This window comes from Colossoma macropomum, unplaced genomic scaffold (genome assembly GCF_904425465.1).
Source record: "Colossoma macropomum unplaced genomic scaffold, Colossoma_macropomum, whole genome shotgun sequence".
NCBI classification, from domain to species: Eukaryota; Metazoa; Chordata; class Actinopteri; order Characiformes; family Serrasalmidae; genus Colossoma; species Colossoma macropomum.
In genome coordinates this window covers 36,395,633-36,423,629 of record NW_023494789.1, presented here as the reverse complement: position 1 = coordinate 36,423,629, position 27,997 = coordinate 36,395,633, and the positions used below count along the sequence as shown (strand labels likewise).

The following is a 27,997-nucleotide window of genomic DNA, read 5'->3' as shown; positions in this document are numbered from 1 at the left end:
ACTGTGCCTGCACTGACCCTAAGGATCCTGTAGAAAAATAGGGGTAGATAATCTGGCAAAAAAATCTGACCTCACAATACTTAAACATTTTTATGATACACAGTATGCAGTAGCGCCAGTAGTGCCACTCAGAAGTCAAAAACCATGCATTTGGTGATTTTTGTTCAATGTTTCACACACTGCAGTGCGGAAAATTCAGTTAAATAAGCCTAATAATTTGGGATACACCAAAAATATTAGACTGAAAACTAAAGTGCAATTTTGACCATTTTCAGCAGAGAAAAAAAACAAACAGAAAAAAAACGAAGTGTCAAAATCTAAGGCTTTACTAATAATTGTACTAGTAATGAAAATGAGACATATGCATAGCTTAGACACGTTCAAACAGTTTGAGCGGCAGAAGATCAACAAAAGAATGTCAGCCGTGTGGAACTATTTTACAGTTTATACGAGTGACGTGAGACAAGTGGTTTATTATCTCTCTTAATGTTAAGTATTAAGAGTGGATAAAATGCCCAAGAACTTCCCCATTACAGGTTTGATACCACTTGAAAATATGACATCATACTTGATATGCAGAATAAATAAATCAGATAAAGAACAGAAGCAAAAAAGAAAGTCTGATGATATGTTTAGGTATTGTTTTTTATATATTGTATATATTGCTTTTTTGTTTTTTGACCTAGTGTGTCCTGAATTACGGTCAAGGATTTTTATTTCTGTGCATCTTAACTAATTATGCCCTCTTTATTATGAAACTTGTAGGTGGTCAGTGCTCATTCAGTAAAGTCCTATCTATATGATCTCAGAAAAGCCGTTATTCATCAACGTTGCATAATCGTCAGATGAGCGCATGCAAATTTCATTGACAGTTTTGTTATTTAGCAATTTCATATTTTCAGTCTCACCTCTGGTAGAAATGTGTGTAAATTTGTGTGCAGTCTGAGGTTAACTAACCAGAAGTATTATGAATATCATCTATAATATCAATAGTAAGACTAAAAATAGAATATAATAGTAATAATTTGGGCAGTAATGAAACGAAAATGGAAACCCTGTGAGGAGGTTGTATACGTATTTATGCTCTCGCACAAAGGCGTCTAAACACCCTCACGGACGATAAGCAGACAGTACACAGACACATTAACTTGAGGGTAATGTGAAACAGTGAACATATCCATGAATCACTCCTGCCCTACTGTTGTCATCAGCCCCAGAAGATAGAGGCTGCTTCAGCCCAGCAATACACGACAAACTGGGTCACTGTGTGTGTGTGTGTGTGTGTGTGTGTGTGTGAGTGTGTGAGAGAGAGAGAGAGAGCATGTGTGAGCCAAATCTCATGTTGTCCATGGGGTCTACTGTGTGTATCCTCACACAAGCGTGTGCAGTTCAGTTGTTTCTGAATTGGACAGCACAAACCAGGACACGTGGTTTCCGTGGTTACCAAAGCCCGCCCTGAACACGTTGTTTAGCATAGTGGGAGGTGGTAGTCGTCTTTGTCCGTCTAAAAACCAGATGAGTGATTTTCTTTTTCTCTCTCTCTCTCTCTCTCCCCCTTCCTCTCTGCCCCCCCCCTCTCTTTCACTGGCTTGCTCGCTCGCTCTCTCTCCCCTCTAATATTTATTTTTAATATCATCCCTCGCTTTGCCCTTCTCTCTCACTAACACAAATGGCAGCAGCTGAGAGTGACGTTACCGTCGCCTTGGCAACCCTGTGTCCTGTGAAAAAAGGAGAGAGCAAAGAAAGAGGTAGAGAGAGAGAGAGAGAGAGAGTGCGAGCGATTGCTCATTCATGAACATTCGTTTCCCTCATTCATCGTCATTTTTGTTCTTTCATGATAAATTCTCATTATGATTCTCGTTACAGTTACAGTAGCTGTTTGATGAAGGCCGTGCTGTGACGCTGTGCAGGACAGCAGAGTGAGCGTCTGTTTGCTACAGTGTTGTGTAAGCCTGTGTGGGTGACTGGTCAACAGTGTCATGCCTTGCTGATGACGTCTTCTCTGCAGTTGGGAATCCCTGATCTTTGTGCTTCTCTCTCTTCCTCTCTCTCTCTCACTCACTCTCTCTCTTTCTCTCTCCCTCTCCCTCTCCCTCTCTCTCCCTCTGTCTCTTTTTCTCTCTGATTCCTCTCTTCCCCCTTGCTATCTCTTCTGTTTTCTGTTTTCTTTCTTTTTCCTCATTCTTACTCTCTCTCCTCTATTGCACCCTCTCTCTCTCTGATTCCTCTCTTCCACTCTGTTTCTGGCTCTTGCTCAGTCTTTCTTCTCTCTCTTTCTCTCTCTTTTTTTTCTCTCTCTCTGTCTCTCCTCTTTTGCATCTTCTCTTTTGTACTCTCTCTCTCTCTCTCTCTCTCTCTCTCTCTCTCTCTCTCTCTCTGCATGATTCTACTGCTGTCTATCTCATGCTCCACACACCGTCTCTCCCTCCCTCGCTCCCTCCCTCCCTCCCTCGCTCTCCCCCTCTCTCTGCAGTATGACGTCACTGTTGGAGGTTCCTCTCTCTTCATTCTTGCAGCACAAGCTGTTCTACTTCCTTCACTCAAACAGCCTCAGGCTTTTGCCGCCTGCGTGCCGTGACTTCTGAATTGCGTGATTTTAATGACCTGCCTCTGGATGTGCATTGTGGTTTCAAAGTTTTCTGCTTATGGGACTGTTGTCTATAGATGTTTTGTCCAAAAGTATCCAGACACTCCTTCTAATTGGTGAGTCCAGGTGTTTTATGGTGCACCCTTTGCTGACACAGGTTGACATTGTGCACACACATCCATAGAAAAGTATTGACCAATGGGACGCACTGGAGCAGCCACAGATGAGCCTAAGGTCACAATGCCCAATGCCAAGCATTAACTAAAGGGGTGTAAAGCCTCTGGTGTTGGGCTGTGGAGCAGTGGAACTGTGTTCTCTGGAGTGATGGAGCTCCATCCAATACCTGTGAGACAAGTTGTATTGGTGTTTGTGATCCAGAACTAATCATCCAACATCAGTACCTGACTTCACTAATGCTCTTGTTGCTGAATGCAATCAGACCCTCACAGTAATATTCCAGTATTGTAATAGTGTGTAGACTTCTCAGAGGCTGTTACGGCAGGAACAAGGGAGGCAAACGTCCAATTAAACTGGGTATTAATGCCCTTGATTTCAGATTTCTACAGACGTATAGTGCACATATAATATCCCTTTCATGGCAGATGGAAGGTTACTTAACTCTGGCACCTCTTGATCTCACTGATCCTCAGCCAGCCACAGACATGGTGTGGGTCGGGTGCATTTAAATTAAGGTGACGTTCCCTTGAGTCATCTTGTCATATGAGATGCTACATCTTTTTGCAAATGAGTTCAACAGTATTTTGTAATTCATTGGTCACAGACACAATCGTGTACAAGGGTCCTTTATTCCTTTGCTAATTCTTTATCATTCTGTTCTGTTCTGTCTGTCAGGGGTGTTTGTTTCTCAATTTTTTTCTGGATGACTCACTCAGTAAAGTTCTTGTCTCTCTTTCTCTCCAGCAGGAGGGGTGTGTGACGCTGTGTGTGGGGAGGTTGTGCAGGATGCAGCAGCAGTGAGGACACACACTCTCGCCATGGCGTGTCCCCCACCCCCTCTCCCTGTTTAGAGCACCATCCGCCCTCTTACTCACCGCTGGGGCTTCAGAGTGGAGCCCCACACGCCACACCACACACACCAACACACTACAGTTCCAGGTACATTCAAAATTAAAATGCTGTGTATAGAAGTTTGGGGACAGATAGCTTTCAGTAGGTTTTTAATAAATGGGAATATTTTCTTTGTTGGCTTGCAATAACGTAAAGGGTCTGTATAACAGGAAAGTAAATTTCCCTCACTTTTCATTTCACTATTTTAGAAAAAGGAGTTTGATGTAGTACATGAAAGATATTAAAGTTTCAAAATGTACCATTCACTCAACAGTCTACACAGTCTCCAAAAAAACTTCTATTTCATTCCATTTTATTAGATTTTTTATTTTTATGATTTGAACACAGCAGCTGCTGTTTACATTGTGTGAACATTTCATGAACGGAGAAATAGAAATGCTCAAAAATGACTTTGAACAAAATCTAGAATCCAGTTACATTAAAAGGAAAAAATGTTTTTGCTTTCTCCTGTAAAGTTACTGTTTTGGAGATACTTGTTATACTTTTGAACAGCAATCATAAATGGAAACTAAGGCTATAGTCACACAGCAGGTAAAAGTGGCCCAAATCCGATCTTTTTCTTCATATGTGACACAGATGTGTCAACTGTGTGTCAGTGTGAACAACAGAAAACACATTCAATCTGACATTTTCAATTTCGATTTGAGACGCTTTCATATGTGGTACCGAAATCCGTATCCGATCTGCGGCAATGCGACTCTGAACAGTCTGAACAGCCAGATCGGAATTCATGCGACTTTCACGTCAATCCAATTCTACATTCGTCATTTGGCGCTGCTGAGAGCTCATAAGCGTTGAGGCTGATGTTTCTGTATAAAGAATTAGAAGAGACTTATTCAAAACCCTCCGTGTTCATCAAGATTTCGAAAAAAATGTCCCAAAACGGCTGGAGTGTCAAAGAACAGTTAAAAGTCTGAAAGCAAAGTTTAAATGAATCCGAAGACACGAACCAAAGAAGTGACTGAGCCCTTTTTACGGCGAACTCGAACACATTCTGGGTGATAAGCCCAGCTGTCAGTCAATGAAGCTTCATGATTGCTCCTGTGATGCTGGCAAAGATGAAACTGAAAGCTCTATGAGCGACTGGCGTTCGTTGGCAGCCATGATTGTTTACCTCCAGGTGAGCACACCGCGTGAAGCAACGTGAAGCATTGTTCTTTTGCGCATGCGGGTCAGTTTAGGAGCGTGATCTGTTCAGAATAGTGTCGCATATAGGTCACATTAAAAAAATACTGTGAACAGCCAAGCAAAAAAAATCAGATTTGATGAGAAAATCAGATTCGAGCCACTTTTACCTGCTGTGTGAACGTAACCTAAGATGCAGATGATTTTATGGTGTCACCAAAACCAACACATTTATGTATTTACTTGGGGTGGGAATCTTTAGGCACCTCACGATTCGATTTGATTACGATTCAGAGGGCTGCGATGCGATTATAAAACGATTATCGATGCATCTCGATGCATCTGATTTTTCTATATAGCATTTCTATATTCTTACTGTCTGAGGACTTGGTAATGTTAAAGAAAAGTATTTGTAATGATCCATAATGAATTTACTTCCAATATCTTTTATTAATAAGTCAAATGGAAGTGATGTGGCAAGTGAACTAGAAGGCAACGACTCCGCAGACTGCAGGTCACATAGCAACGACGCATTATTCGCATTTATAAGCGGCACAGTTTCCGGGTACGTTAAATCTGCAACGAGAGACTGTCACACACTAAAAAGTTGCGAAGATGAAGTCAGTTTCTCTTTTGAATTGTCCTGTTCCACCTTAAATGGTGCCACATTTACATTCGACGCCTCAGTCAGAATTTAAGGTGGAACGGAAAAATTCGAACAAGAAGCTGGAGAATGAGAAGCGACTTCAGCCTCCTAAAACAGTCGAACGCTGAGACATTTTACAATAAGCTGCTCTAGTTTTGAAGAAATGTTTTCTGTCGGAGATGGGAGGAAAGCGGCTAAAGCTGAAGCTTAAAGCAGAGCAAAGTAAATCTGCGTTTTAGTTTATATCGTTTAGCCTATACTAGGACATCAGCACATACTGAGACATACTGGACATTAAATGTTGCGGCTCCCGAGGTGGTTTGTTTTTTGCTGAAAGGACAAAATGTCTCTTCTGAACATTTGAGTTGTGACTCCTGACCTAACCTGGCTTTAATGCAGAGGGAGCCGGTCGGATTTCTCGCTCATTCAGTAGTGTCTCTGTTATGTGCCGTCACAGACTGTCCAGGCACTGCACTTCCGCACTTCCAAGTTCCGCCTTTTGCGTTCCGTCAACATTACATTATAAATTAAATATTTAGAAAATCGATTTTTGACATTTGTGAATCGATTCAGAATCGTTCACGTCTGCATCGCGATGCATCTAAGAATCGATTTTTTTTCCGCACCCCTAGTATTTACCATTATAAGGAGTGTTTTAGCCCAGACTGCTTTTTGAATCAGTCACAGTGCAGACCAGCCAATAACAACAAAACTCCTTATATGTTAGTCTTGACTGCACAGTAAACAAAACATCCTGTCTAATTGTAAGGGATAAAGAGAGGTTGGAAAGTGGTCATGTAAAAAAGAATTCTTATCGTACATGAACCCACACAAATGGCTTAAGTGGACCAATTAAATATTAATATTAGATGTTTAGATCCTGCTGTTTTTCCTTGTAAAAACTGTAAAACTGAAGCAACTGACAAACGTTGGGGGACTTTGGGGAAAACTGACATCCCCCACCTTTAAAGAACATTTTCCCTCCTCGTGAAAAGTTTTGGATTTTGTCAATATGGTTTTGTTCCATCAGCGGCGATAAGTATTAGTGAAGTATCGCAAAGCACCTGTTATAAAAAGCTTTTACTCAATTACAAACTAACAGTGTAAAGCTAGCATTACCAGAAAATTACTTCTCTCTTTCTCTTTTTTGTTTCATGTCTCACTTGTTTCTTAGTCCTCTGTGTGTGTGTGCGCTCAAGGTGTGTGTGCGTTGGGCTCTGGCCCCCTTCCTGAGGGAAGATGTCTATGGTGTTGCCCCTTGATGGGGTGAGGGAGGGGGAGAGTGCACTGACCTCTGATGCTCCAGCCGGCACCCGCTGCAAAGGAAATACCAACACACCCGGCAAAGATTGCTCCACTGACAACAACACAGAGCTTGACGAAAATCTCTCGCAAGACACACAGGTAAAAAAATTAATAAATAAAACACGAGACTCACAGAAATGTGTTTCTCCCAATAGCACAAGATAAATGGTGACACCAAATTAATATTACATACTACCTCTAAATTGCTGTCATACAGTAGGAGTGTAAGAAAACATCGATACACTTGAGTACTGCGATATTATATTTGGTGATACTGTATCGATTCTCCAAAACACACTATCGATTTTTAATTAATAGATTTCATGCGAAGATTTGTGGCGCGCAGTGGTTTATTTTGGGTTGTGTTTAAACCCCCGACCTAGCTGGCAGTGTTGTAATGCTGACAGTGTTGCTGGTGAATAGGAAGCTTTGTGTGATTTAGGCTATCAAAGTGTCTTACCTATGGTTTTATGTAGGGAGCTATCTGTAAATATGCTGTATGGAAGGACATTTTGACAAGGCAGAACAGAATTTGTCAGAACAAAGCTTCCATAATATTGGGGAATACAATGGAGCCTTGTTACACCATTCCCTGGAGACATCACTGACACCACTGTGCCTAAGTTGTACAAGGAGATAAAAACAAACTTTTATTTAGGTTTTTAACTGATATAGGTAAATATTAATTCCTTTGTTCAGATTGCACAAAAAGTAGTGCTCTGATGTTGGGTGTTACAGGGACTGTGATAAATGCAAATTTTAGATCTCACTATTCTAATTGCACTCTCAGATTTTATGCATATGGTGGTGTTTTTAATACTATTTCAGTTTTCTTAAAATTAGATACAAAAATCGCAGTATATTGCCTTACTTACAGTATCGTAATATATATCGCAACATATTGAATTGTAACCCCTGTATTGCCAGGCTCTTGCGAATACACAGCCCTATTAAACAGAGAGGAAGACCCTCTTGCCTCTCTTATATTACTTACACATAAGCACAAAAATGTGTGCCTGTAGATCAGATGAAACAAGCTAGACTGAGGCTACAGTAACCTACTGCACCATTCAGATATATTTCTATATGGCTGTCACATAATGCTGTATTTGATAGTGATCAAAACCAACTGTTTTATAAGCTTTGATCTAAATGGTTGTGTATATATTTATTTCTTTTTTTCTTTTTCCTAATCTGTCTCAGAAACGCTGTCAGAACCATGGCCATACCAGGAAAAGAGCCAAGGTAAACACTGACACACGCTGCACTGCAGTGTCATGTACAACCTGAATGATGTTCGCCTAATCCTCCTGGCCAAATGCCAAATCGGAGAGGAAAGAGCACACTCACACTTTGATGAGAAATGATACGCTGACTCTGTGACATGATGTAGGTTCAGGCGTTGGAATTACATGTGTGTTCCTGGATCTTTCCCTCTCCCTTATTGCTATCTAGCTTGCATCTTTTCCTGACACCCACACCGGAAGTGGGAACTTGAGTCAAGTTGCATGTTGCCTGACTTGCACCTTGACTCAGACTTGAGACTGAAGACTTGTGAAATTTTAGCAAGAGAAATTAATAATAAGCAGTAGCACTTTATTTGGAGTGGTGTTTTGTACATTTTTAATAAACTCAAGAGATGATCAGTAACACATCAACAACATGTGAGTGAAGTAGCAGTAGTGAAGCATCTGAATACATTGAAGTAAATATCTTGAAGATGTTCTGTTGATTCATTACTAACATCAAGTAGATGTATTGTTTATATGTTACTTCGATTATACAAAACCTAACCTTACCCAAAACCTAACCCTAACCCTGGCCCTAATCCTAACCCTAAACTTAAACTCAACCCGAAAACCTAACCCTAACCCTGTCCCTAATCCTAACCCTAACCTTAACCTCAGCCCAAAACCTAACACTAATCATATGTTTATGACATGTTACTGAGAGTCTGTTGAGTGTTTGTTTCATCTAAAAAAGACCCCTTAAATTTAAGTGTCACCGAATAAGTAAGTTTATTATAATAATAAACCGTAATAAAAAAAGAAATACAATTTTCATTTTTTACCTTATGTGTATGAGTTTGCCTGTAAGTTCTGCTCTGGTCATGTGCAGTTATTACTGCAGAACAGCTCTTCATCAGCTTACAACCGCATCAGGTTTGATACAGCTTCATAACAAGCTTTTCATTATAGTAAAATCTTCAGTCAACTGAGAGAACAAATTGCTGTGGTGTTTAAAAGAAAGAAGCAAAACAACACTTGGCTTTAATGTAGTTTGTGTAGCAAGTATGCTAGCTAGTGCAGTGGCTAATGTAGCTGAAGTTGTCAGCTCATCTAGCAAAAGTTTTAGTAACTCACAGGTCACATTTCTTTAAAACTTAATACAACTGTATTAGCTCTCAGTTACTAAAGTTACTTTACAAACTACAAACTAAGCAGTTATTCCAAGTTGTTCTGCATCTTTCCTTTAAACGCCACATTCAGATTGAAGAGTTTATGCTATCAGAGGCGTGTTAGTTAAAGCCATGTTGAACCTGACTGGTTTTAGTAGGAAGTTACTTTTGCACAATGTAATCCCTGCAGCTAATAATAAGACTAAATTAAAATTCTTCACCAAAGGCTCAAGACTCGACTCGCACTCACACCCCAGAGAATCGAGACTCAACTCAGACTCACTAAGCTACCTGTGAACATAAGACGTACACAAATCCTCTTTTTTTCTCTTTCTCTTGCTCTTTCTGTCTCATGTGCTCTCTCTCTCTTACTCTTGTGCAAACACACACACATGCCCTTAGTTAAGAATGAGCAACATGGCCCTACAAAGACTGGATTAACATATGACACATAATTTAATATCATAATATCAAAACTGTTTTTAGTTTTAAATCTTTAACTGACATCAAATTTGGGCACAATTTTGCTAATGTCTTCTTTTTCTCTCTTCCAGTCCAATGCCAAGCTAAAGCTGGTGAGGAGTCTAGCAGTATGTGAAGAGTCTTCAGGCCCATTTTCTACTGATGGACCTCCAGAGACCCAGGTACTACAGCATGCCCCCCTGTTCCATCTGAAATGGTTCAGTGGAATAGCATTTCTCCTTACTGAACCTTACACAGTGGTGTATTGAAGTTATCTTAACCTGCGTATAATTTGACACTCTTCAGGACATTATTCAGCTCCACATCAGCTGCCCGTCAGACAAAGAGGAGGAGAAGTCCTCGAAAGATGAGTATGAGAGCGAAGAGAGGGAGAAGAAGGACAAGACTCCACGCAAGATGCTCTCACGTGGTAAGACATGCTTTTCAGTGTGCGCTGAAGACGACCCTCTTGCAGCAACCTCAAATGTGACCTCAACAACTTTAAGATAATGCAGACTTCTACAAATATCTACTTGCTCTGTACAATTGGTAATAGAGCTACAGTTGTGGCCACTTTAATGTTCATTTGAGACAAGGTCATTTTACCACTCCTCAGACTGACTTTCCATGTGTGTGTGTGTACTTGTTCTTGAAACAGGCCAGACTTATGCAGAGCCAGAACTGTGCCATTAGCAGCTAATGACTTCCAGACACTCTCTTAGTTTTCTTAATGAATTAATAATAGGTTAAATCCAGATTGATAGATATAGCTGGCTACTTTGTATGTAATGATTGAATTTATAAGTTTTTGTGTATTTTTCACTGTGTAAAACACTTGAGAAAGACAAGGCTACAACAGACTAGAGTAGAATTTTAGATGTTCTCAGGTTTAATTAAAGAAATTGGAAAAAGGAAGCAGTTGAAGAGATAACAAAGCAGCTTGCTTTTTCCAGTGGGGTGTGTGTGTGGGGGGAGTGTGAGGAGAAAATAAAAAAGAGAAAGAAAACCGAGTTACAAGCTCACAAAAAGCTCTGATGCTGTAAAAGCATACTTGTGTGTCCCTCGGCTTGGAGAAGAGTTTCCAAATGGCCAGATTGTGTTCTAGCTGGTTTTTGCTTCAGGCACTTCCATTTCAGCAGATACTTGTCTTAGCCTGAGGTGAAGCCATTTATGCAGTAAAACTGGGCCCACTCTTCCCTGTTTACTCCCATTTGCAAGATTTGGGCCACTTTGCTTCAGTTGAATCCCCTGCAAATCGAGTGGATCCAGTGGATTCAGTTTCTCCTGCTTGGGGAAGGCATGAATGAAATGACTGTAAAAGTGTGAAAAGGCAGGATTTAATGTCTTCTTTATTTTGTGTGTTTTGTGCATGACTGAGTTACTCTGTCGAATTCCACAGTGGAACTGTATTGAATCCACCTAAGGGTCCAGAACTAGGGATAGATGGGTTTGGGGAGACTTACTGTCCTCTTTTCATTCCTTCTGCAGACTCCAGTCAGGAGTACACAGACTCCACAGGGATCGATGTGCACGAGTTCTTGGTGAACACACTGAAGAACAACCCCAGGTACAAATGACACAGCGTACACAACAGTGACACATGATGGCCCAGGCCATGGTTTGATGGCCTATGACATATTACTGCAACTTCAGCCCCCTACATGTATTTCTTTATTGATAACTTTGGATATTGTAGGGTCTACCAAGACCACCAGTGCCAAATTTAAGTAGCTAAAAAATCAGACATTATAATTGTACAGTGGTATGCAACACCTCTGGTCAAATTTGTTGATTTTCTAAGTGAAAATAGCACATCCGTTACAGGGAGCAAACACAAATATGGGGCTTTTAATGCACAATCTCTATATATTTGCTTGGTTTAATATATTGGAGAAAATAAAACATAACATCTAAAATGTGTAGAGGATGTGTTAACTAATTTTTACTTAAAAAAATCAACAAAACATGTAATTTGACCAAACACTGGCATGCAGCTGTAGCTGTAAAATATGTTCTGCAGAAAACAAAAATATCAGTGTGTATCTGCTGGTTGATGGACAATAATATAGATAACTTCAACAAATTTATAGGACCAAAATATTGGCCGATGTTATTGGCTGACCAATATTGGTCGAGTCTTAATATTTTTCCTGCAATCTATTTTTCTTCAGTGTCTATTTTGGAAAATATTGATGGTTATTAAAGGTTTAAATCCTGTAGCCTCACTCACAAGACGTACTTATTTGCAGCTTTATCTAATTCGTGAATGTTTTATGTAGATAAATAGTATAAACAGTAGTTGCTTTAAACAGTTGTTGTGTTCATGTATTGGCTCAGAAGTGTTTAAACTTTGACAGCTTTTAATGCTTCTCTTTCACTGGAAATCTCATATCTTTCTCTCATACGTTTACTGTCTTTTTATATTTTTACCAATGTGACAGGGATAGAATGATGCTGCTGAAGCTGGAACAAGATATACTGGAGTTCATTAATGATGACAAGTGAGTGAGTTTGTCTGTGTGCCATCTTGTTTACCTGGACTTCAGGTTTTTTCCCAGAACCTGGAAAGCTTACAGTCTCCATCAGCCATAGAGCTGTCACTTCTGGGTGGTTGCAGTTATTCTGAACAAACAAGAACAAGACAAGTCTCACTATTGTTTAGAACAAAATATGTTCTCATGATCAATGTGCAAGAATGTGTATGTAGGCTGCATTGATTTTACTTGACATCTATATAAATGTTCTAAACAGTTCTGTTCACTGAAGAGGGAACAAAGAGGACTCTACTGTATATCATCTGACAGGACTGAAGCCATAGTACTGACAGTCAGTGGCAACTTCTCTCCCTGTCCTCTAAAATGCACACTTAGAAGGTCTGTGTGTGCCCTAGTTAACTATACATAGCATCTAGAATAATTTACCAGTAGTATTTTCAATGTAGTAATTTCAGAAGCCCCAAAGTTGTAGCTGTCTGAAAAGGATGAAAGTAAATGTGAAAAAATGGTTCCGTCTTTTAGCACCACTGTCTTCACCCAGAGTTTATTTTAATGGCTCTCTCTGCATGGAAAAAAACCATTCTTACCCTTAACAGGTATTGAGACGTGGAGAAAGCAAGTAATGACTTTTGTGACAGTTACTTTTAGCTGTAGCTTTGTCTTTACATAGAATTGTTTTTAAACAAACATTGTGGTTCAGTAGAATTGATGAGAGCTGTAATTTCAAATGAATGTGTGTCAGTGAGCTGCATAACAGCAACAACTCAGAGGGTAAAAAAAGCAGTTCTAGATGATAGTGCTTAGAAAATGAGGTGACATGGTGTGACTGAGAGCTCTATGTTAAGTTTGAGGTTGTGTCTGTCTGGCTACCTGTATGTTGTGGCTACTTGAATGTGATATTTATTGCCCCCTGTTGGCTACTTGAAGCTTTGCGTCTGTAATTGTTGCAGTTAAGGTAGACCTTTTTTGAGGCATACTGCATTAAATTTACAGCTCTGTGGAAAGTCGGAGACCATTCTTTCGTTTATTGAATTTCCAGTCAAGTACAGTGTCAGAAATATGTTTAGCATATATTTAATAGAACATTACATGGAAATCTTCATAACTTGATGTAATATGAAATCTATTTAATCACTCTTTACTTTTGTGGACCTTTGTCACATTAGTTCTTCCATCCTTCCAGTCTTAAAACTTACAATTTACAGCTGTCCTCCCAACAGAAACTTGTTTCCAAAGGTGTCAGTCATTATGTTCCCCTACAAACAGGCAATAATGTTCACACTAATAACTAACTTAAACAATTCTTTCTTTTGTACTTTTAAAAGGGCTAAAGACGATATTTCTGAGATTAGATATAAGATACTCCACTTGCATAAGGAATGGGGACGTTAGAGGAAATCATGTGAAATAAACAGGAGATACCAAAAGAAAAAGCAATTAAAATAGAACGAAAGAAAATGAAACTCACCATAAACAGTACTTAAAGCTTTCATCTTTGAGAAAGTAGGAAATCAAGCTCCACTCCTGCTTCAGATCTGAACAAAATCCACAGGTGTTTCTGTCCATCCTTCTTCTGTGAGAAGACAACACTGAGTCTGGAAGGATGTGTAGCTGTCAAAAAGCTGTTACTGAGAAAAGGAAATAGACAAAAAAGGTCATTAGCACTAAACCTGGGAAACTGGACATCTGAGATGTGGAGTAAAGTTTTATGGACTGATGATGCTGAATTTGTCATTTGGATTACTCAGATCTTGAAAAGCAGAAAATGCAACTAAATTTATAAGACTGATCTAAACAACTGAAAGAAAGTCTCTGTAAAAGAATACAAGTTATAATAAAGAAAAAGGGTGAACACATTAAATACTGGAAAATTGGTCTTTGAGGCTTCTGATACTGAAAAATGAATATGAACTACTTTCTGAGTGGAAATTAAATAGGTGAAAGGGTCTGACATTGGCACAGTATATACACTGTACATAGTCCAACATTAAGGTAAATTGACATTTTTGAATGGTGGCACATATAACCACCAGAATGCCCAGTAGCCCATCAGCCAGCCATGTTTACTTGTAATGATTCAATAAATTGAAATATTTGTCAGATTTACTGTTAATATAATTACTATTAATGGTAGTAGCATGAGCATTTTTTGCTTATTTATTTGCATCTTTTTTCAGTAATCAGTATAAAAAGTTCCCCCAGATGACCTCTTATCATCGCATGTTGCTGCATCGAGTGGCAGCTTATTTTGGCATGGACCACAACGTGGACCAAACTGGCAAAGCAGTCATCATCAACAAGACAAGCAACACGCGCATGTAAGGAGAATCCACAACACATGCCATAGATTCTCATTGGTCACTAACCACTAATGCAGCTTCTCAGCGTTGTACAATTTATTGGGTTCTAAAATAAGATGATTCCATGGCTATAATCCCCACTTCTTATTTTTACTTTTGCTATTCTTTACTTTTTAAATGGCTTTGTATTTTCGTATTTGTAAAGCACTTGGATGACAGCAGTGTATGAAAGGTGCTATATAAACAAACTTGCCTTGCCTTATTAGCAATGTTGAATATTTCTCTGTATCAGTGTTGTATAATTAGAACATAATGTGTTGTAATTATGGGCTTTTACATGTATGGGTTCTTTTTATTATGTTAAATATTAAACTGAATAACTCTGAACCAAATAGCATACGTAAGTGCTTTATAAGGTAAAAACGCAGGTGCTACACTCAGCCCTAATACTGCATGAATCACACTGACTCTCTCTCCCTCACCTTTTCTCTTTCTCAGCCCTGAGCAGAGGTTTTCTGAGCACATTAAGGACGAGAGGAACATGGATTTCCAAAAGAAATTTATCCTGAAGAGGGACGATGCAAGCATGGACAAAGATGATAATCAGGTGAGCATTTAGTCATATTTTTTTGTTTTGTTTGTTTTTTGTCTCATCTTCTATCATCATCTAATTTAAAGTCCTTTCTGTGGTCCTACCCGTATGTCTCTCAGATCCGGGTTCCGCTCCAGGATGGTCGTCGCAGTAAGTCCATCGAGGAGAGGGAGGAGGAGTATCAGCGGGTCCGAGATAGAATCTTTGCTCGGGAAGTAAGTGCCTGCCACTGGAGCATGGGAAATCAAAGCGTTGCCACCAAACTCCATTTCACTGAAGAGTGCATGATAACCTGCAGCAGTGAATGATAAAAGATCTGTATTGCCAGTGAACTCCTAGAACATGATTTTTTATGATTTCAATGTACACTGTATCACCCTTCTTGTTAAGTGCTTTGAAGAAGCTCAGAAACCACCTGCTACCAGATCATTAGTCTGCTATGTTAAGTTTTCCTTTGAGATTCTTAGAGACCCTAAAAGAGGAAGCTTCTATCAATCTCGATTTTATGTATTTTTATCTTAATATTGTAAATACAATTTAGTTTATCATAGCATTGATTAAAGTGTAGTTCAGACAGTTTGATTTTTACTCTGCAAATCACTAAATTAGTGAAAGAGCTGCCTGATTGTAAACATATATTTGTAAACAAGTGTTTGGGGATTCAGCTCAGCTGTGGAGCTATTCGTAATGTGCAGGTGTTTTTTTCTTCACAGTCTTCTCAAAACGGATACATCAACGACAACAGGTAAGATACACTTACACTGGTGAGCAGTGCTGGTTTGAGTCAGTGTGTTTTTATTTGGCACATTTCTGAAGCTAATAATATACCAGCAATGTAAACAACTGTACCTCTAGACATAGTACTGACAGTAGGGTTTTCTTGATGGATTTATTTCTAACAGTCTGCTTTGCTTCTCACATTGACTGCACCTCTCACCAGCATTGCCCACTGACAGTAAATTGCTGGTGTGTCACTGGCATAATGTGTGCCCACCTTGTGATCCTACAAGATGTATGTGGGTAAATCTGTCAATGTCAAGTGTAGTGCACAATCCATAATCTAACTGATTTTTTTTTTTCCCCCCTTTGGCACTAAAACTGTCAAATGTTTATATCAGACTCAGCACCTACCAAATACGAAAATGATTTTATGCTAGATGATTTTGGTTGAAGTCCCAGGGAACACAGTGTGAAGTATCAAAAATGTTTGCATCTGGTAAAATTGAGTGTTAAATTACTCATTCAGCATAGTTTGAATGAAAAAATAGGAAATAAACAATGCTGATAATACCTATCTAAGAACTTTTTCTTGGCGTGGTACTAATATTCTAATCAGCATGCTTGATTTACATCCCTCAGTCCAGCCTCCAGCCTGTTACCCCGCTTGTGCTGAGCTAAACTCAACAGCGCAAGCAGGGAGAAATGAGTAAATTTGGCACTACATATGCAGGTGGTGTTGTAGGCACCGCTGTGTCAGGCTCACTAAAGATCATCTACCTTTTATGTGTTGATGCATCAGAGAAGGCATTTTTGCTGGTTGTTCATCCCTGAACAGACGGTTGAACAAAGGAACGACTAAATGAATGCAAGCAAGGTAGCTTGCTAGCTTGGCTAGCTTTCGCTTGGTCATTATCTTTAGCTCGTTACGTTTCTCTGACCCAAAGAGAGCGAGGCAGTGGGGAACACACAGTTTTTATAAAGCTGTAAGAAGTGGGCCAAGCTACATCAGCCTTGTGATTTGTGAAAGTGAAACTTACATAATAGTTGGACTGCCCAAAAGGGGAGAATTGAATGCATCGCTCATTTGCTGGACATAGGGAAGTTATTCATAGGATCTACTTTTCATATGTATGTTGTTTACCCACAAACCACAGATTAATGTAACTGAAAAAAAGACTCGATTGTAGGTTCCCTGGGGCTTTAAATGCATTGATTTATTTGATCACTCTGTTAAAGGGGAATTCCCCTGATGTTTTACAGATTTCTTTATGACTAAACCATTAAGCTGTAAACAAAGTCAATCAGAATCGTTTGATGTGTGTCCTAGAGAAACTTACTGAGCCAGAATTGTTCACGGATGTCTGAAGAATTTGTCTTTTAAAGCTCCCTCACAAAGTTGTTACATGAAATGATATGAGACAAACGACGCATAAGACATTGTTATACAGTAGGTCTGAGAAGTGTTTGGCCTTCAACATATATGTTCTTGAATCTGTTTATGGTGGAGAGGTACATGTAGGGTGTTGAGGCAAAATAATCCCCAAAGAAAACATACTTTTTCAGATTTTCTGCTGTATTAACATCATCAACATTACATATAAAAATTCAGAAGACATTTGTAGGTTCACTGGTGGTTTCAGATAGTAAATAAAATGGTTATATTTGTGCTACATTGTGATCCCCGGTTCCTATGACCACCACTGTAAAATTTTGAGTCTAACCACTCTAAATGACTTTGTTTACTGCTCGGCCACCGAATATTACTTACTGTGGAACTCCCCTTTTAAGCCAAGTGCCAAGTATGTACTGTATACACCGGCTGTACATTTCAATCGTAAATGCACTGTAGGGAAGGTAGATTCTAAAGGTTAAGCACTTTTGCTGAGATAGGATGAGGAGAAGGTGAAGGTGGAGGAGTGCTGAGAGAGATAAACACTGAGCTTGGGAGAGGAAATTTTTGCTTAGTTTGTATTTTTTTTTTTTTTCCTTGCTCAAAGCCTGCATTTCATGACCAGATCGAACAAATCCAGTCTCATCTCTGAGCCTAGCTTTGCTCGGTCATGGTGTGGGGAAGCAGGCTTTGGTGTTGGCCTATGGGCTCCATTTCTGTTTTCTTCCCCCTCCAGATTTGCACAAACACACTCCCTCCACTCTACATGTACAGTAACTTTCAGCCTTTTTTTTCTTCCCAATGTGACCCCACAGACTGTCCACTGAAGGCTACTCCTCTTCTTCCCATAAGAGGAGGCAGATCTTTAGGTACTGAGTGTGCTGTGTATTACGATGCGCGTCTCCGTGGTGACCGTGTGTTGCTTGGCGTCGGCTCGGTGCACTGTGGGGATTGCTAGAGGGCCCGTGCATGGCTGCTATGTGGATTTGAACCAAATCTCTTTGAGGGGGGGGACTTTTTAAGTCATAACTGTTCTTGCACTCTGATATGCACCTGCACTTCGGTGGGTGTGTGTGCGTGTGTGTATGTGAGACCAGGCTAAGCCTGGTTGCTATGGTTGCAGTGGGGAATGTTCTGGAATTGTCATTTGCTGTACGGTGATGCAACAGTCTTCTGCTACCTGACGCATGTTTGGAGTTATTGCAGTCTGTGGGGTGTCTTCCTGTCATTCTCATAGAATTCTGTTCTTTATTTGTTTGTAAAATGTAATAAAATGTTAGATTATTGACCTGCCTGTAGTTACCATTTCAGTTTATTACTTAGAGAGAGAGAGAGCATGGCAGACAAGGGCAAAAATTCTCTTGCTCTCTCACTCTTGCACTCTCTCTGCCTTACTCTTATTCTCTCTCTCTCTCTCTCTCTCTCTCTCTCTCTCTCTCTCTCTCTCTCTCTCCCCTCTCTCTCTCCTCTCTCTCTCCCCTCTCTCCCTCACTCTTGTTCTCTCTCCCCACTCACTCTTATTCTTGCTCGCTCATAGTCTCTCTCTCCCTCTCATTCTGCCTCTCTCTTTCACTCGCTCACGCTCTCTCTCCCTCGCTCTTACTCTTGCCTGGACTCTCTCTCTCACTCTCTTTTTTTGATTTGGTTCTGTCTCTCCCTTGCGCCTGCTCTCTCTTGCTCACTTGCTTGCTCTCTCCCTCACACTCACTCTCTCTGTTTTTCTCTTTCTTGCTCTCACTTTCTGTATTGCGCTCTCTCTCTCTCTCTCGAGCTTGCGCTTTCTCTCTCTCTCAAGCTTGTGCTCTCTCTCTCGAGCTTGCGCTCTCTCTCTCGAGCTTGCGCTCTCTCTCTCGAGCTTGCGCTCTCTCTCTCTCTCTCTCTCTCTCTCTCTCTCTCTCACTGTCTGCAGTAAGTGCGTCTCAGAATTGGTCTGTGCAGGCAGCAGGCTTAAAATAGCTCATCCATTAATTACGTACACAAATATTCACTCCACTACACAACCTTTAAAAAAAAACAAAAAAAAACATGCACTCACGCATAAATGATTTAGACAACGAACACTTCCAGCACAACAGTCTGATCACCTTTTAAAACATGTATCCTCTTTTGTGCCACAGCCATTTTTCAATGCACACTATTAACAGCTTACATCATCAGTAAATTAGTGCTGATTCTAGGCTTTGTGAGCTCTGCTAGGAGCATGTACAGTTTCACAGTAGAACTGGATATGAATGTGATCTGTGGTGGCAATATTAACTCATTACACATTGATTTGATGTTTACTTCTGCCCAAAATCATGACAGTAGTTACAGTACGGTGATAGTAGGATTTGTTCTCTCATATATTATTATTCCTAATAATACATTAACTATCAATTGGATCCAACAAAGGATGTACTGATATGGGAATTCTGGGCCAATTCTGTGCATATCTGCCAATACTAAAGCCAATAAATAAACATTTCTAAAATGTAGAGACAGGGACTACATCTACCAACATTAACGTTATGGAGAAATATAACATTCATTTCTGTAAAGTTACAAATGCAGTGTTTTTTTAAGCAATTATCATAAACCTAGACCTAACAATTGCCAAAAACATTTCTAATGTTGCCAGTTGTTCAGGAACTGATCAACTAAATGAACCATGGTGAATGAGGGAGAACATTTCAGCGTCTTCCAACAGTCACACATGGGTACATTTTGATTTGTGTGCTTTTGTTAGGTCATTGTGTTCTGGCCTTTCAAAATGATTTCCACTGCCATTACTTACCATATAGTGGCATTGGGAAGTCATCAGTCACCTGTCATCAGTACTTCACTCTCTTTGCTAAGAATCCTGATGACAACACTAGGCATCTCGACAGCGAGTCAGTCCCAGTACTTCTGGGCTGATTACTGTTATTACTTATTTCCACATGGCATTCATTGAGCTGTCAGTGTAGAGTGTTGACTGTTGTTATGGCCAGTCTGAGCACTAGAATAAAGAAAAGCAAGGTTTAGTCAGGTATTTTCAGGTAAGTGGGATTCTTATGTGTTTGCAGGTTGCTTTTTAGAGGATTTAGAATGTGTTCTCCATGTAAGAACTGAATACAGGTTTTAATAACTGCCTTTATTCAATGAAATTTTTATGTAAACCACTGTTATTGGCCTGTGGTGTTCATACAGCCTGGGAAATGAAACCATCTAGAAGCTAGAAAGCTTGATGGAAAAATGATCATTGAAAAATGGTCAACACTTTACTGAAGGGTACCATTTGAAAGACTGCATGACACCTGTATAAGCTTTTAATGAATGGTTAATGACTGGCATAAACCTTGGAATAAGCCTTTATTATGTTGTTGGATTACGCTTTTATATGTGGTGATATAGACTTACAGGACTGAACGAAAGTCAGAGACCACCTTTACATTTATTTAGTTGCCAGTCAAAACAGCCATTAATGGCACAGTATACTATAATTATAATTTTGTTTTTTTTGTTTTTGTAAACTCCAGTCTTCTAAAAAATATTTCCTTTAGCTCTTTTAGCCTCACATGAGAAATTGGGCATGGCAGCTAAGGTGTTTTTGGTTAGTTGTTTTTGAAGGTTAGTGTTTCTTTGAAGGGAAACAATGTCAGCGACTTGCTTATGAACAGCTTTTTGTTAAGAGGACACAGCTAGAACCGGTTGATTTTAAGATTTAAGATTCCAACTAAGGAAAGTGGTAGTTGGGTGCACAAAAGTAAGGTGTGGACAAACTAAATGCTCATAGATTAGGTATTATACTTATTGAAGACATCCATATACTTTTCTGTTACATCTACAGTACCATGCAAAAGTCTCAGTCACCTAAGCACATTATCTAAACCAAACACATTGATGTATGTAAACTGTAATACATACTGTAATAATGTTAGTTGTGTTTATTCTAATATTACTGTTTTTCTAATGGACCTTCGCTGCCCAATTAGTAGCTTTTATAAATATAAACAAAATATTCTCAGGTATTCTCAAATTTGCACAATACTGTGTTTCTTTTTTTCCCGTGATGCTAAAAATCAATAACTTTTACTTAATGTCTGTTTTGACTGGAAATTAATCAAAAGTCTCTGACTTTTGCACAGTATCTATGTGTGTGTGTGTGTGTATGTATGTATGTATGTATGTCAGTTGTGCTGAAAGGCTTATGTAGGTGTTTAGCCTTATAAATGCTAACCTTCAGTCAAGTGCTACTGAATAATGCAGTTCAATTACCTGGATATTGGTGGCTTTGACGCTGAAACCTGTGTCTAAGCATGGTAATATTGATCTTTTTTTGTAGATAATACAAACCCATTTCCAACAAAGTTGGGACAGTATGTAAAATGCAAATAAAAACAGAAAGCAGTGATTTATGAATCTACTTTGACCTGTTTTTGAACGAAGATGTATAATGTTTTACCTGATTAAATTAATTGTTTAGTAGATACACATTCATTCTGAAATTGATGCCTGCAGTGACTAGGAACCTTACGATGTTTTGCTTTTCACAAACAGGTGATGCAGTCATGCTTGAATGTAAAAGGAGCATCCAGGAAAACCCTACTCCTTTATGAGCAAGGATCAATTGATGCTCGCCACTTGCATAAAAAAAAAAAGCGAAGTTTAAAAATAATGTTGCAGAAGTTTCAGGCATTTCATCATCTATGTGGCATATCATTATCAAAAGATTCAGGGAATCTGGAAGAATCTCTGTGCGTAAAGGACAAGGCTGAAAACCACTACTGTGAATATCCCTTAAATATCACTGCATTAAAAACTGTCATGTTCCTATGATGGATATCACCACTAGGGCTCAGGAATTCTAAGACTATTGTCCATAAACACCATCCAGCCCTGCATCCACAAAACATTGTGTTCTGTGGGCCAAAGAAAAAAACAAAGACCATCTAAATTGTGAAGTCATGGTATGGGGGGGACTACTGGTGGGTAACTTCCACATCTGTGAAAGCGCTGTTACTCCTAAACACATTTTGAGCAACACATGCTGCCTTTTAGTACCAGCTTTTTTAGGGCCGTCCATGCTTATTTCAGCAAGACAACAACAGGCCACATTCTGCACGTGTTAAAACAGCAAGGCTGCATAATCAGACAGTGCGGGTGCTAGACTGGCCTGCCTGCAGTCCAGAACTGTCTGGAATTGAAAACGTGTTTTTAAACTCAAAATATCACAAAAAGGCCCTGTGTTATTGCACAGCTGAAGACTTGAATAACAGAAGAGTGGAAAAAAATTCAAAACTGATCAGTGGTAAACATGCTTCTGTCTCAGTTTTTTTGGAACATGTTGCAGACATCAAATTTAAAATGAGCGTATATTTACAGAAAAAGGTTCATAAAGTAAAACATAACATGTTTTGCACCCTTTTCAGAAAGTTTACTATTCACTGCATTCTGTTTTTATTAACGTTTCACATACTATGCCAACTTTGGAATTCGTTTGCAGTGTCATAGTCAGAAGTGTTGGATGTGAAACATCACTAAGTGAAATATTGGATTACGAAAATGAGATAATAAAAATGTGACGTGATTGGTTTTCTTGGCAGCTGGTCCTGTCCAGAGGGACAGCGTAGCACACAGAAAATGAGTGTGTATGCTAATAGTTAAACAACATGGCAGTGGTTTTGTGTTTGAGAGTGTGTCTGGTTGTTTGCATTGTGCTGTTTCTGTTTTTAATGTTCAGAGGGCATGAGCTGACGTGTTAATAGACAATTCTAGTGTCCCTGTTTGTATGTTTTCTGTTTGAGTGTGATTGGTTGTTTATTTCGTGTTGTCTGTGGCTTGTTGTAACTCAGGGCATTTTCCAAGTGTTTTGTGTGATCGGGGCCTTGTCTTGTTTTCAGAGTTTTCTTTGATATGACTTTTGTTATATCCCCCCAGTGGGTGTTTTGTTTATTTATTTTTATTGTTACTCATTTAATTTTTTTGTAATATATTTATTTGTTTGTTTGTTTATTTATTTTTGCAGTGGTGTGTGTAAGTCTGTCTGAAGATGTGAATTGTTTGTATGTTTGTGTTTCTTCTGTTTTTTTTCCAAAGTTGATAATGGAATTTGTGATCTGAGTGCATTTTTCTAGAGATGAAGAATAGGTTTTAAATTTCTTGTTGATATTTTACAAATAAGGTCCGTTCCCCTCTTTCTGTCCTCTCCCTCTCTTTTCTTTTCCCCTCTTCCCTCTTGTCCCATCGTATGTCCTGCTGTCCTGCAGGGGGAATAAGGAGAGTTCGAGCAGGGCGTCCAGCAGTCGGCAGAGCAGCACGGACAGTGACATGAAGAGCCTGGAGCCACGGCCGTGGAGCAGCACAGACTCTGACAGTTCAAACCGCACACTGCGGCCGCCCGTCACCAAGGCCAGCAGCTTCAGCGGCATCTCCATCCTCACACGTGGTGACAGTTTGGGCAGCAAGGGGTCGCAGGGCAGTGCCAGGGGTTCGCGCACAGGTACACATGAACACATGCAATTTTGATAGTAGTTTACAGTCACAAGTACGGTTTGGGCGGGATTATTTTTATACGGAGAGGTGGGATAGTGTAGTTTTATCATTGGACGTCTGTAATATTTTTCACCGAATTGCATAAGAGATCTCAGTGTAAATTCCAAATATGAGTCTGGCTACTCAGTTTATGCATTGCCTTCACGACAAAATGCAATACATTTCATACCCAAAACATTTTACTGCTTACAAGTAGCAAATATGTTCAACATTTAATAAAAAAAAATCATTTTCCCCAACCATCTGTTTAGCTGTTTTCAAGTAAATTAATGTTGTCACTAGCATTACAGCAAACAGACAGCATTGTCACTAGAAGTCTAATTTTTTTCTGTCCTAATACTGTGAGTTTACTTGGAGAGGACAGTGTGTCTCTGCTTACTTTGGGCCACAGAGAATACAAGTAAATGCTTGTTTGAGTGTCTCTATACTTAAGAAAAACAGATGAGAACATGTTTTACACTGGATGCGATGGAACATTTACAGACAGGGCAATTTGCACAGGATTAGCATAACGTGGGATTATTTCTGTTTAACTGAAGATAAAAGTCGCCATAATCTTTACTGACATTGGAGCACATAGTTTGGACATTGTAGGTTTGTATTTACTGGCAGGATCTGTGATTTTAATCACTTAAATAACAGTATCTCCCAGGTAAAACAAATTCAGCATGAATTGGGCTAACAAGCAAACTGTAGCTGTTTTGTACAGGTTTCTGTTTTGTTCCAGATCTCCTATTTCTTGATCTGCAGGTCTTCCTCTTGTCACCACAGAGGCGTGCCCCCAGCCCCCCCAGCAGGGGCGCAGTCTCTTGCCCTGTCCTTCTAATTGCCCCTCCAGTGCCCCTCCGCCCCAAAACCAGGCGCCCCCACCACCTCCCCAAACCGCCCTTCTGCCCACCCCTACACACAGTCACACTCATACCCACCCACAGCACCCCATCAGCAGCCATAACCACAACCACATGCTACCACAGGTGAGTGGGCTTTCATTTTTTGAAACAACTAGGTTTTAATCACAGTCAAGGAGACATCTAGTATTTTATTTTATCAACTTAACTAGCTGTGGATCACATCTCCAACTATATTTCTGGCAGTATAGAGTAACAGGGCTATAGCCTATTTTCAGTATGGCAACAAATAAATTGTTTCATTCTGCTCTCGACTTTCTCAGCTACATATTATAACTTTCCTTCTGTGTCTCTTTTTTGGTGTTCCCTCTGCTAACATCCATTCTTTTATCCCTTCTTCTCCTTCTTCTCTCTCTTGCTCCCCCCCCCTTATCTCACCCCTCTCTAGCCGGTGGCGTCTCTGCAGCCCTCTCCACAGCCTGTCTCATACTCCAGTCCCTCCTGCCCTCAGGTCATCCTGCCTGTTTCTCCTTCTCAGCAGTATAACATGGTACTACTATCCTTTCCTGCTATCCATCACGTCTCCTCTCTGTCTCATCTTCTTCCCTAGATCGTATAATCTTAGTTGTATGACAGGTTCTCTAACAGTGCAACAATTTGCCTGCAGTCTTCCAATCTTCGTCTCTCTCTTGCTTTCTCGCTCTCTCTCCTATCTCTCTCTCTCTCTCTATCTCTCTCTTTCTATCTCTCTCTCTCTGTATTTCCCTCTTGTTCTTATTAATAATTATTAGGCTAATGCAGTCATATGAAAAGTTGTGTGAACACACTTCTGCAATTTTAATGCACAAATACAGTTTGCTGAATTTAACAAACTGGGCAGAAAACCTAAAATGTGGTCTGTGTAAAAGTAATGGCACATTGTATATTTTATATTTTCTTTTTTTTCCAATATGTTAAACTCAGCAAATAAATAGAAGCTGTAAGAAAATACCATATTTCCCTGTAGAAGATTTTTTCACTTAGACAAAACATGCAGTTTAACCAGGACTATGCAACTATATGTATAATATGTATACACTATATGGACAAAAGTATTGGGACATCTACACATTACACCTACAGGAGCTTTTCCATGAATATGGAGTTGGTCCCTCCATTGCAGCTATAACAACTTCCACTCTTCTGGGAAGCTTTCTACAAGATTTTGAAGTCTGTGGGAATATTTGCCCATTCATCCAGAAGAGCATTTGTGAGGTCAGACACTGATGTTGGACGAGAGGCCCTGGCTCTCAATCTCCATTCCTGTTTATTCCAAAGGTGTTTGATGGGGTTGAGGTCAGGGCTCTGTGCTGGCCAGTCAAGTTCTTCCACACCAAACTCACCCAGCCATGCCTTTATGGACCTTGCTTTGTGCACTGGGGCTTAGTCATGCTCGAACAGAAAAGGGTTTTCCGTAAACTGTTCTCACAAAGTTGGAAGTGTGCAATTGTCCAAAATGTCTCGGTCTGCTGAAGCATTAAGATTTCCCTTTACTGGAACTAAGGGGTCCCTGAAAAACAACCCCATAACATTATCCCTTCTCCACCAAACTGTACATTTGGTACAATGCAGGCCGGTTAACAATCTTCTGGCATTTGCCAAACCCAGACTTATCCTTCAGACTGCCAGATAGAGAAGCGTGTTTCATCACTCCACAAAATACGTTTCCACTACTTTAGAGTCCAGTGGCAGCGTGCTTTATATACCCTTTCCCTCGATGCTTGGCATTGTGCATTTTGATCTTAGGCTTGTGTGTAGCTGCTCGGCCATGGAAGCCCATTTTGTGAAGCTCCTGATGCGTAGTTCTTTTGCCGATGTTGCATCCAGAGGCAATTTGGAACTCTTTAGTGAGTGATTCAACAGAGGATAGACACTGTGCGCTTCAGCGCTCTGCTGCCCCACTCTGTGAGGTCTACGGCTTCGTGGCAAAGCTGCTGTTGCTCCTAGTGCTTCCATTTCACAATAGTAACACTTACAGTTGACAGGGGCAGATCTGGCAGGTCAGAAATTTCACAAACTGACTTGTGGCAGAGGTGGCAAATTTATGACAGTGCTATGTTTAAAGTCACTGAGCTCACCATTATAACCCGTTCTACTGCCAATGTTTGTCTGTCAAGACTGCAAGGCTATGTGCTTAATTTGATCCACCTGTTAGCAATGGGTTTGGCTGAATCACCCAAACCCAATAATTAGGAGGGGTGTCCATATACTTTTGTCCATATAGTGTATGATATTTCATAGTTTTAATATCTTCACTGTTATTCTAAAATGTGGAAAAAAGAAAATTATGAAAAAACACTTAAACATGCAGGTCTGTCCACACCGTTGACTGTTACTGTAGATTATCATAAACAGGATGGAAATGTAACTTTCTGGCTTTTGTTGATTTTGAATTCACGTCAGTAGCACCTGTAATATTAAAAATGATGATGCTCCCTCTGTGTGTCTGTTTATCCATGTAACTTGATAATGTGATAATCTGAACATCCCTTGAAAAGAGTAACAACTTACACTAGAGCATTTACAATCCCCTTTCGTACCTTTCTGTCTGTCTCAGGCTGATGAGTTGACTTCAGGCTTTGGGCAGATGTCTTTGAGTCGTCAGGGCTCCAGTGAGGCTCCAGAGCCGACCAGCCTCTACCAGCCTCCTCCTGCCGTCCTGTCCCAGCATCCCCCACCACAGCCAAGCTACATTATGCCCCCTCCACCCTCTGGTTACCAGCCACCCACGCCTCACCCACACCCCCCTCCACCTCCTCCGCCCCCTACCCAGCCTGTGCTGCAAACAGCGCCTCCTGCACAGGGATACATGCAGCCCCCTCCACCACCTCAGCAGGTATGACTCACAGCTCAATACGTAGCAACCGCCTCTCTACTTTAACATATATTGTTTGGTTCACCTATTTGTTTCAGACCAACTCATTAAATCTTTAGTCTTATCACAGTGGATTGTTCATTAAATTTAAATTTACACAGTTTTCTCTCTTCCCAAGTGTAGTTTATCAGCCAAGATGTACCTAAGAAGTATGCTTCTTTAGTTTTGCACTGAAGTTATGACTCTAACGTAGCTAAAAAGTAATGAAAGCTTATAGTACACCAGTTAGCATTATGCATGCCTTAAATAGACTCGCTTATGTAGACTAGTTGCATTAGCCTAGCATCTCCAGGGCAAAACTAAAGAACCTTGGATAATAAATGTAATTTTGATTGATGACTACATTTATTGCGAAAGGGGGAAATAGTGTTAATTGGCTTTTTAACTTAACTTTGAGTGATTTTAAAGGGCCCATATATTGGAAAACTGAATGATACTCATGTTCAGGAAATAACAGTTTGGTGTAGTATGTAAAGTATCAAAATGTACTATTCATTCCCCAGTCCACACAGTCCGTATATCGAAACCAAGCTGCAAAAAACAACCCTTTTTTCCTACTGGTTCTGTGAGCTTACATAAACCAACATATTTACATATGCAGCCAATCAGAACA

The 27,997-nt window shown here is 39.9% G+C and overlaps 1 protein-coding gene across 3 annotated transcripts in view; it reads left to right on the top strand.

Moving 5' to 3' along the window:
• Positions 1-27,997, top strand: part of LOC118808471 (R3H domain-containing protein 2) — a 90,989-nt gene that overhangs the window by 32,858 nt on the left and 30,134 nt on the right. Inside the window, exons 3-18 of one of the 3 annotated variants that reach the window (XM_036571168.1) lie at positions 3,509-3,703; positions 6,647-6,851; positions 7,956-7,997; positions 9,705-9,794; positions 9,919-10,042; positions 11,101-11,179; positions 12,054-12,113; positions 14,285-14,425; positions 14,906-15,014; positions 15,119-15,214; positions 15,713-15,744; positions 17,925-17,978; positions 23,337-23,569; positions 24,373-24,596; positions 24,919-25,020; positions 27,067-27,345. In XM_036571168.1, coding sequence (XP_036427061.1) covers positions 6,687-6,851; positions 7,956-7,997; positions 9,705-9,794; positions 9,919-10,042; positions 11,101-11,179; positions 12,054-12,113; positions 14,285-14,425; positions 14,906-15,014; positions 15,119-15,214; positions 15,713-15,744; positions 17,925-17,978; positions 23,337-23,569; positions 24,373-24,596; positions 24,919-25,020; positions 27,067-27,345 — 1,830 coding nt within the window. In that variant the 5' untranslated portion in view covers positions 3,509-3,703; positions 6,647-6,686. Of the gene's footprint in view, positions 1-3,508; positions 3,704-6,646; positions 6,852-7,955; positions 7,998-9,704; positions 9,795-9,918; positions 10,043-11,100; positions 11,180-12,053; positions 12,114-14,284; positions 14,426-14,905; positions 15,015-15,118; positions 15,215-15,694; positions 15,745-17,924; positions 17,979-23,336; positions 23,570-24,372; positions 24,597-24,918; positions 25,021-27,066; positions 27,346-27,997 lie in introns of all 3 variants that reach the window. The other 2 variants (XM_036571169.1, XM_036571170.1) reach the window with 2 other exon arrangements.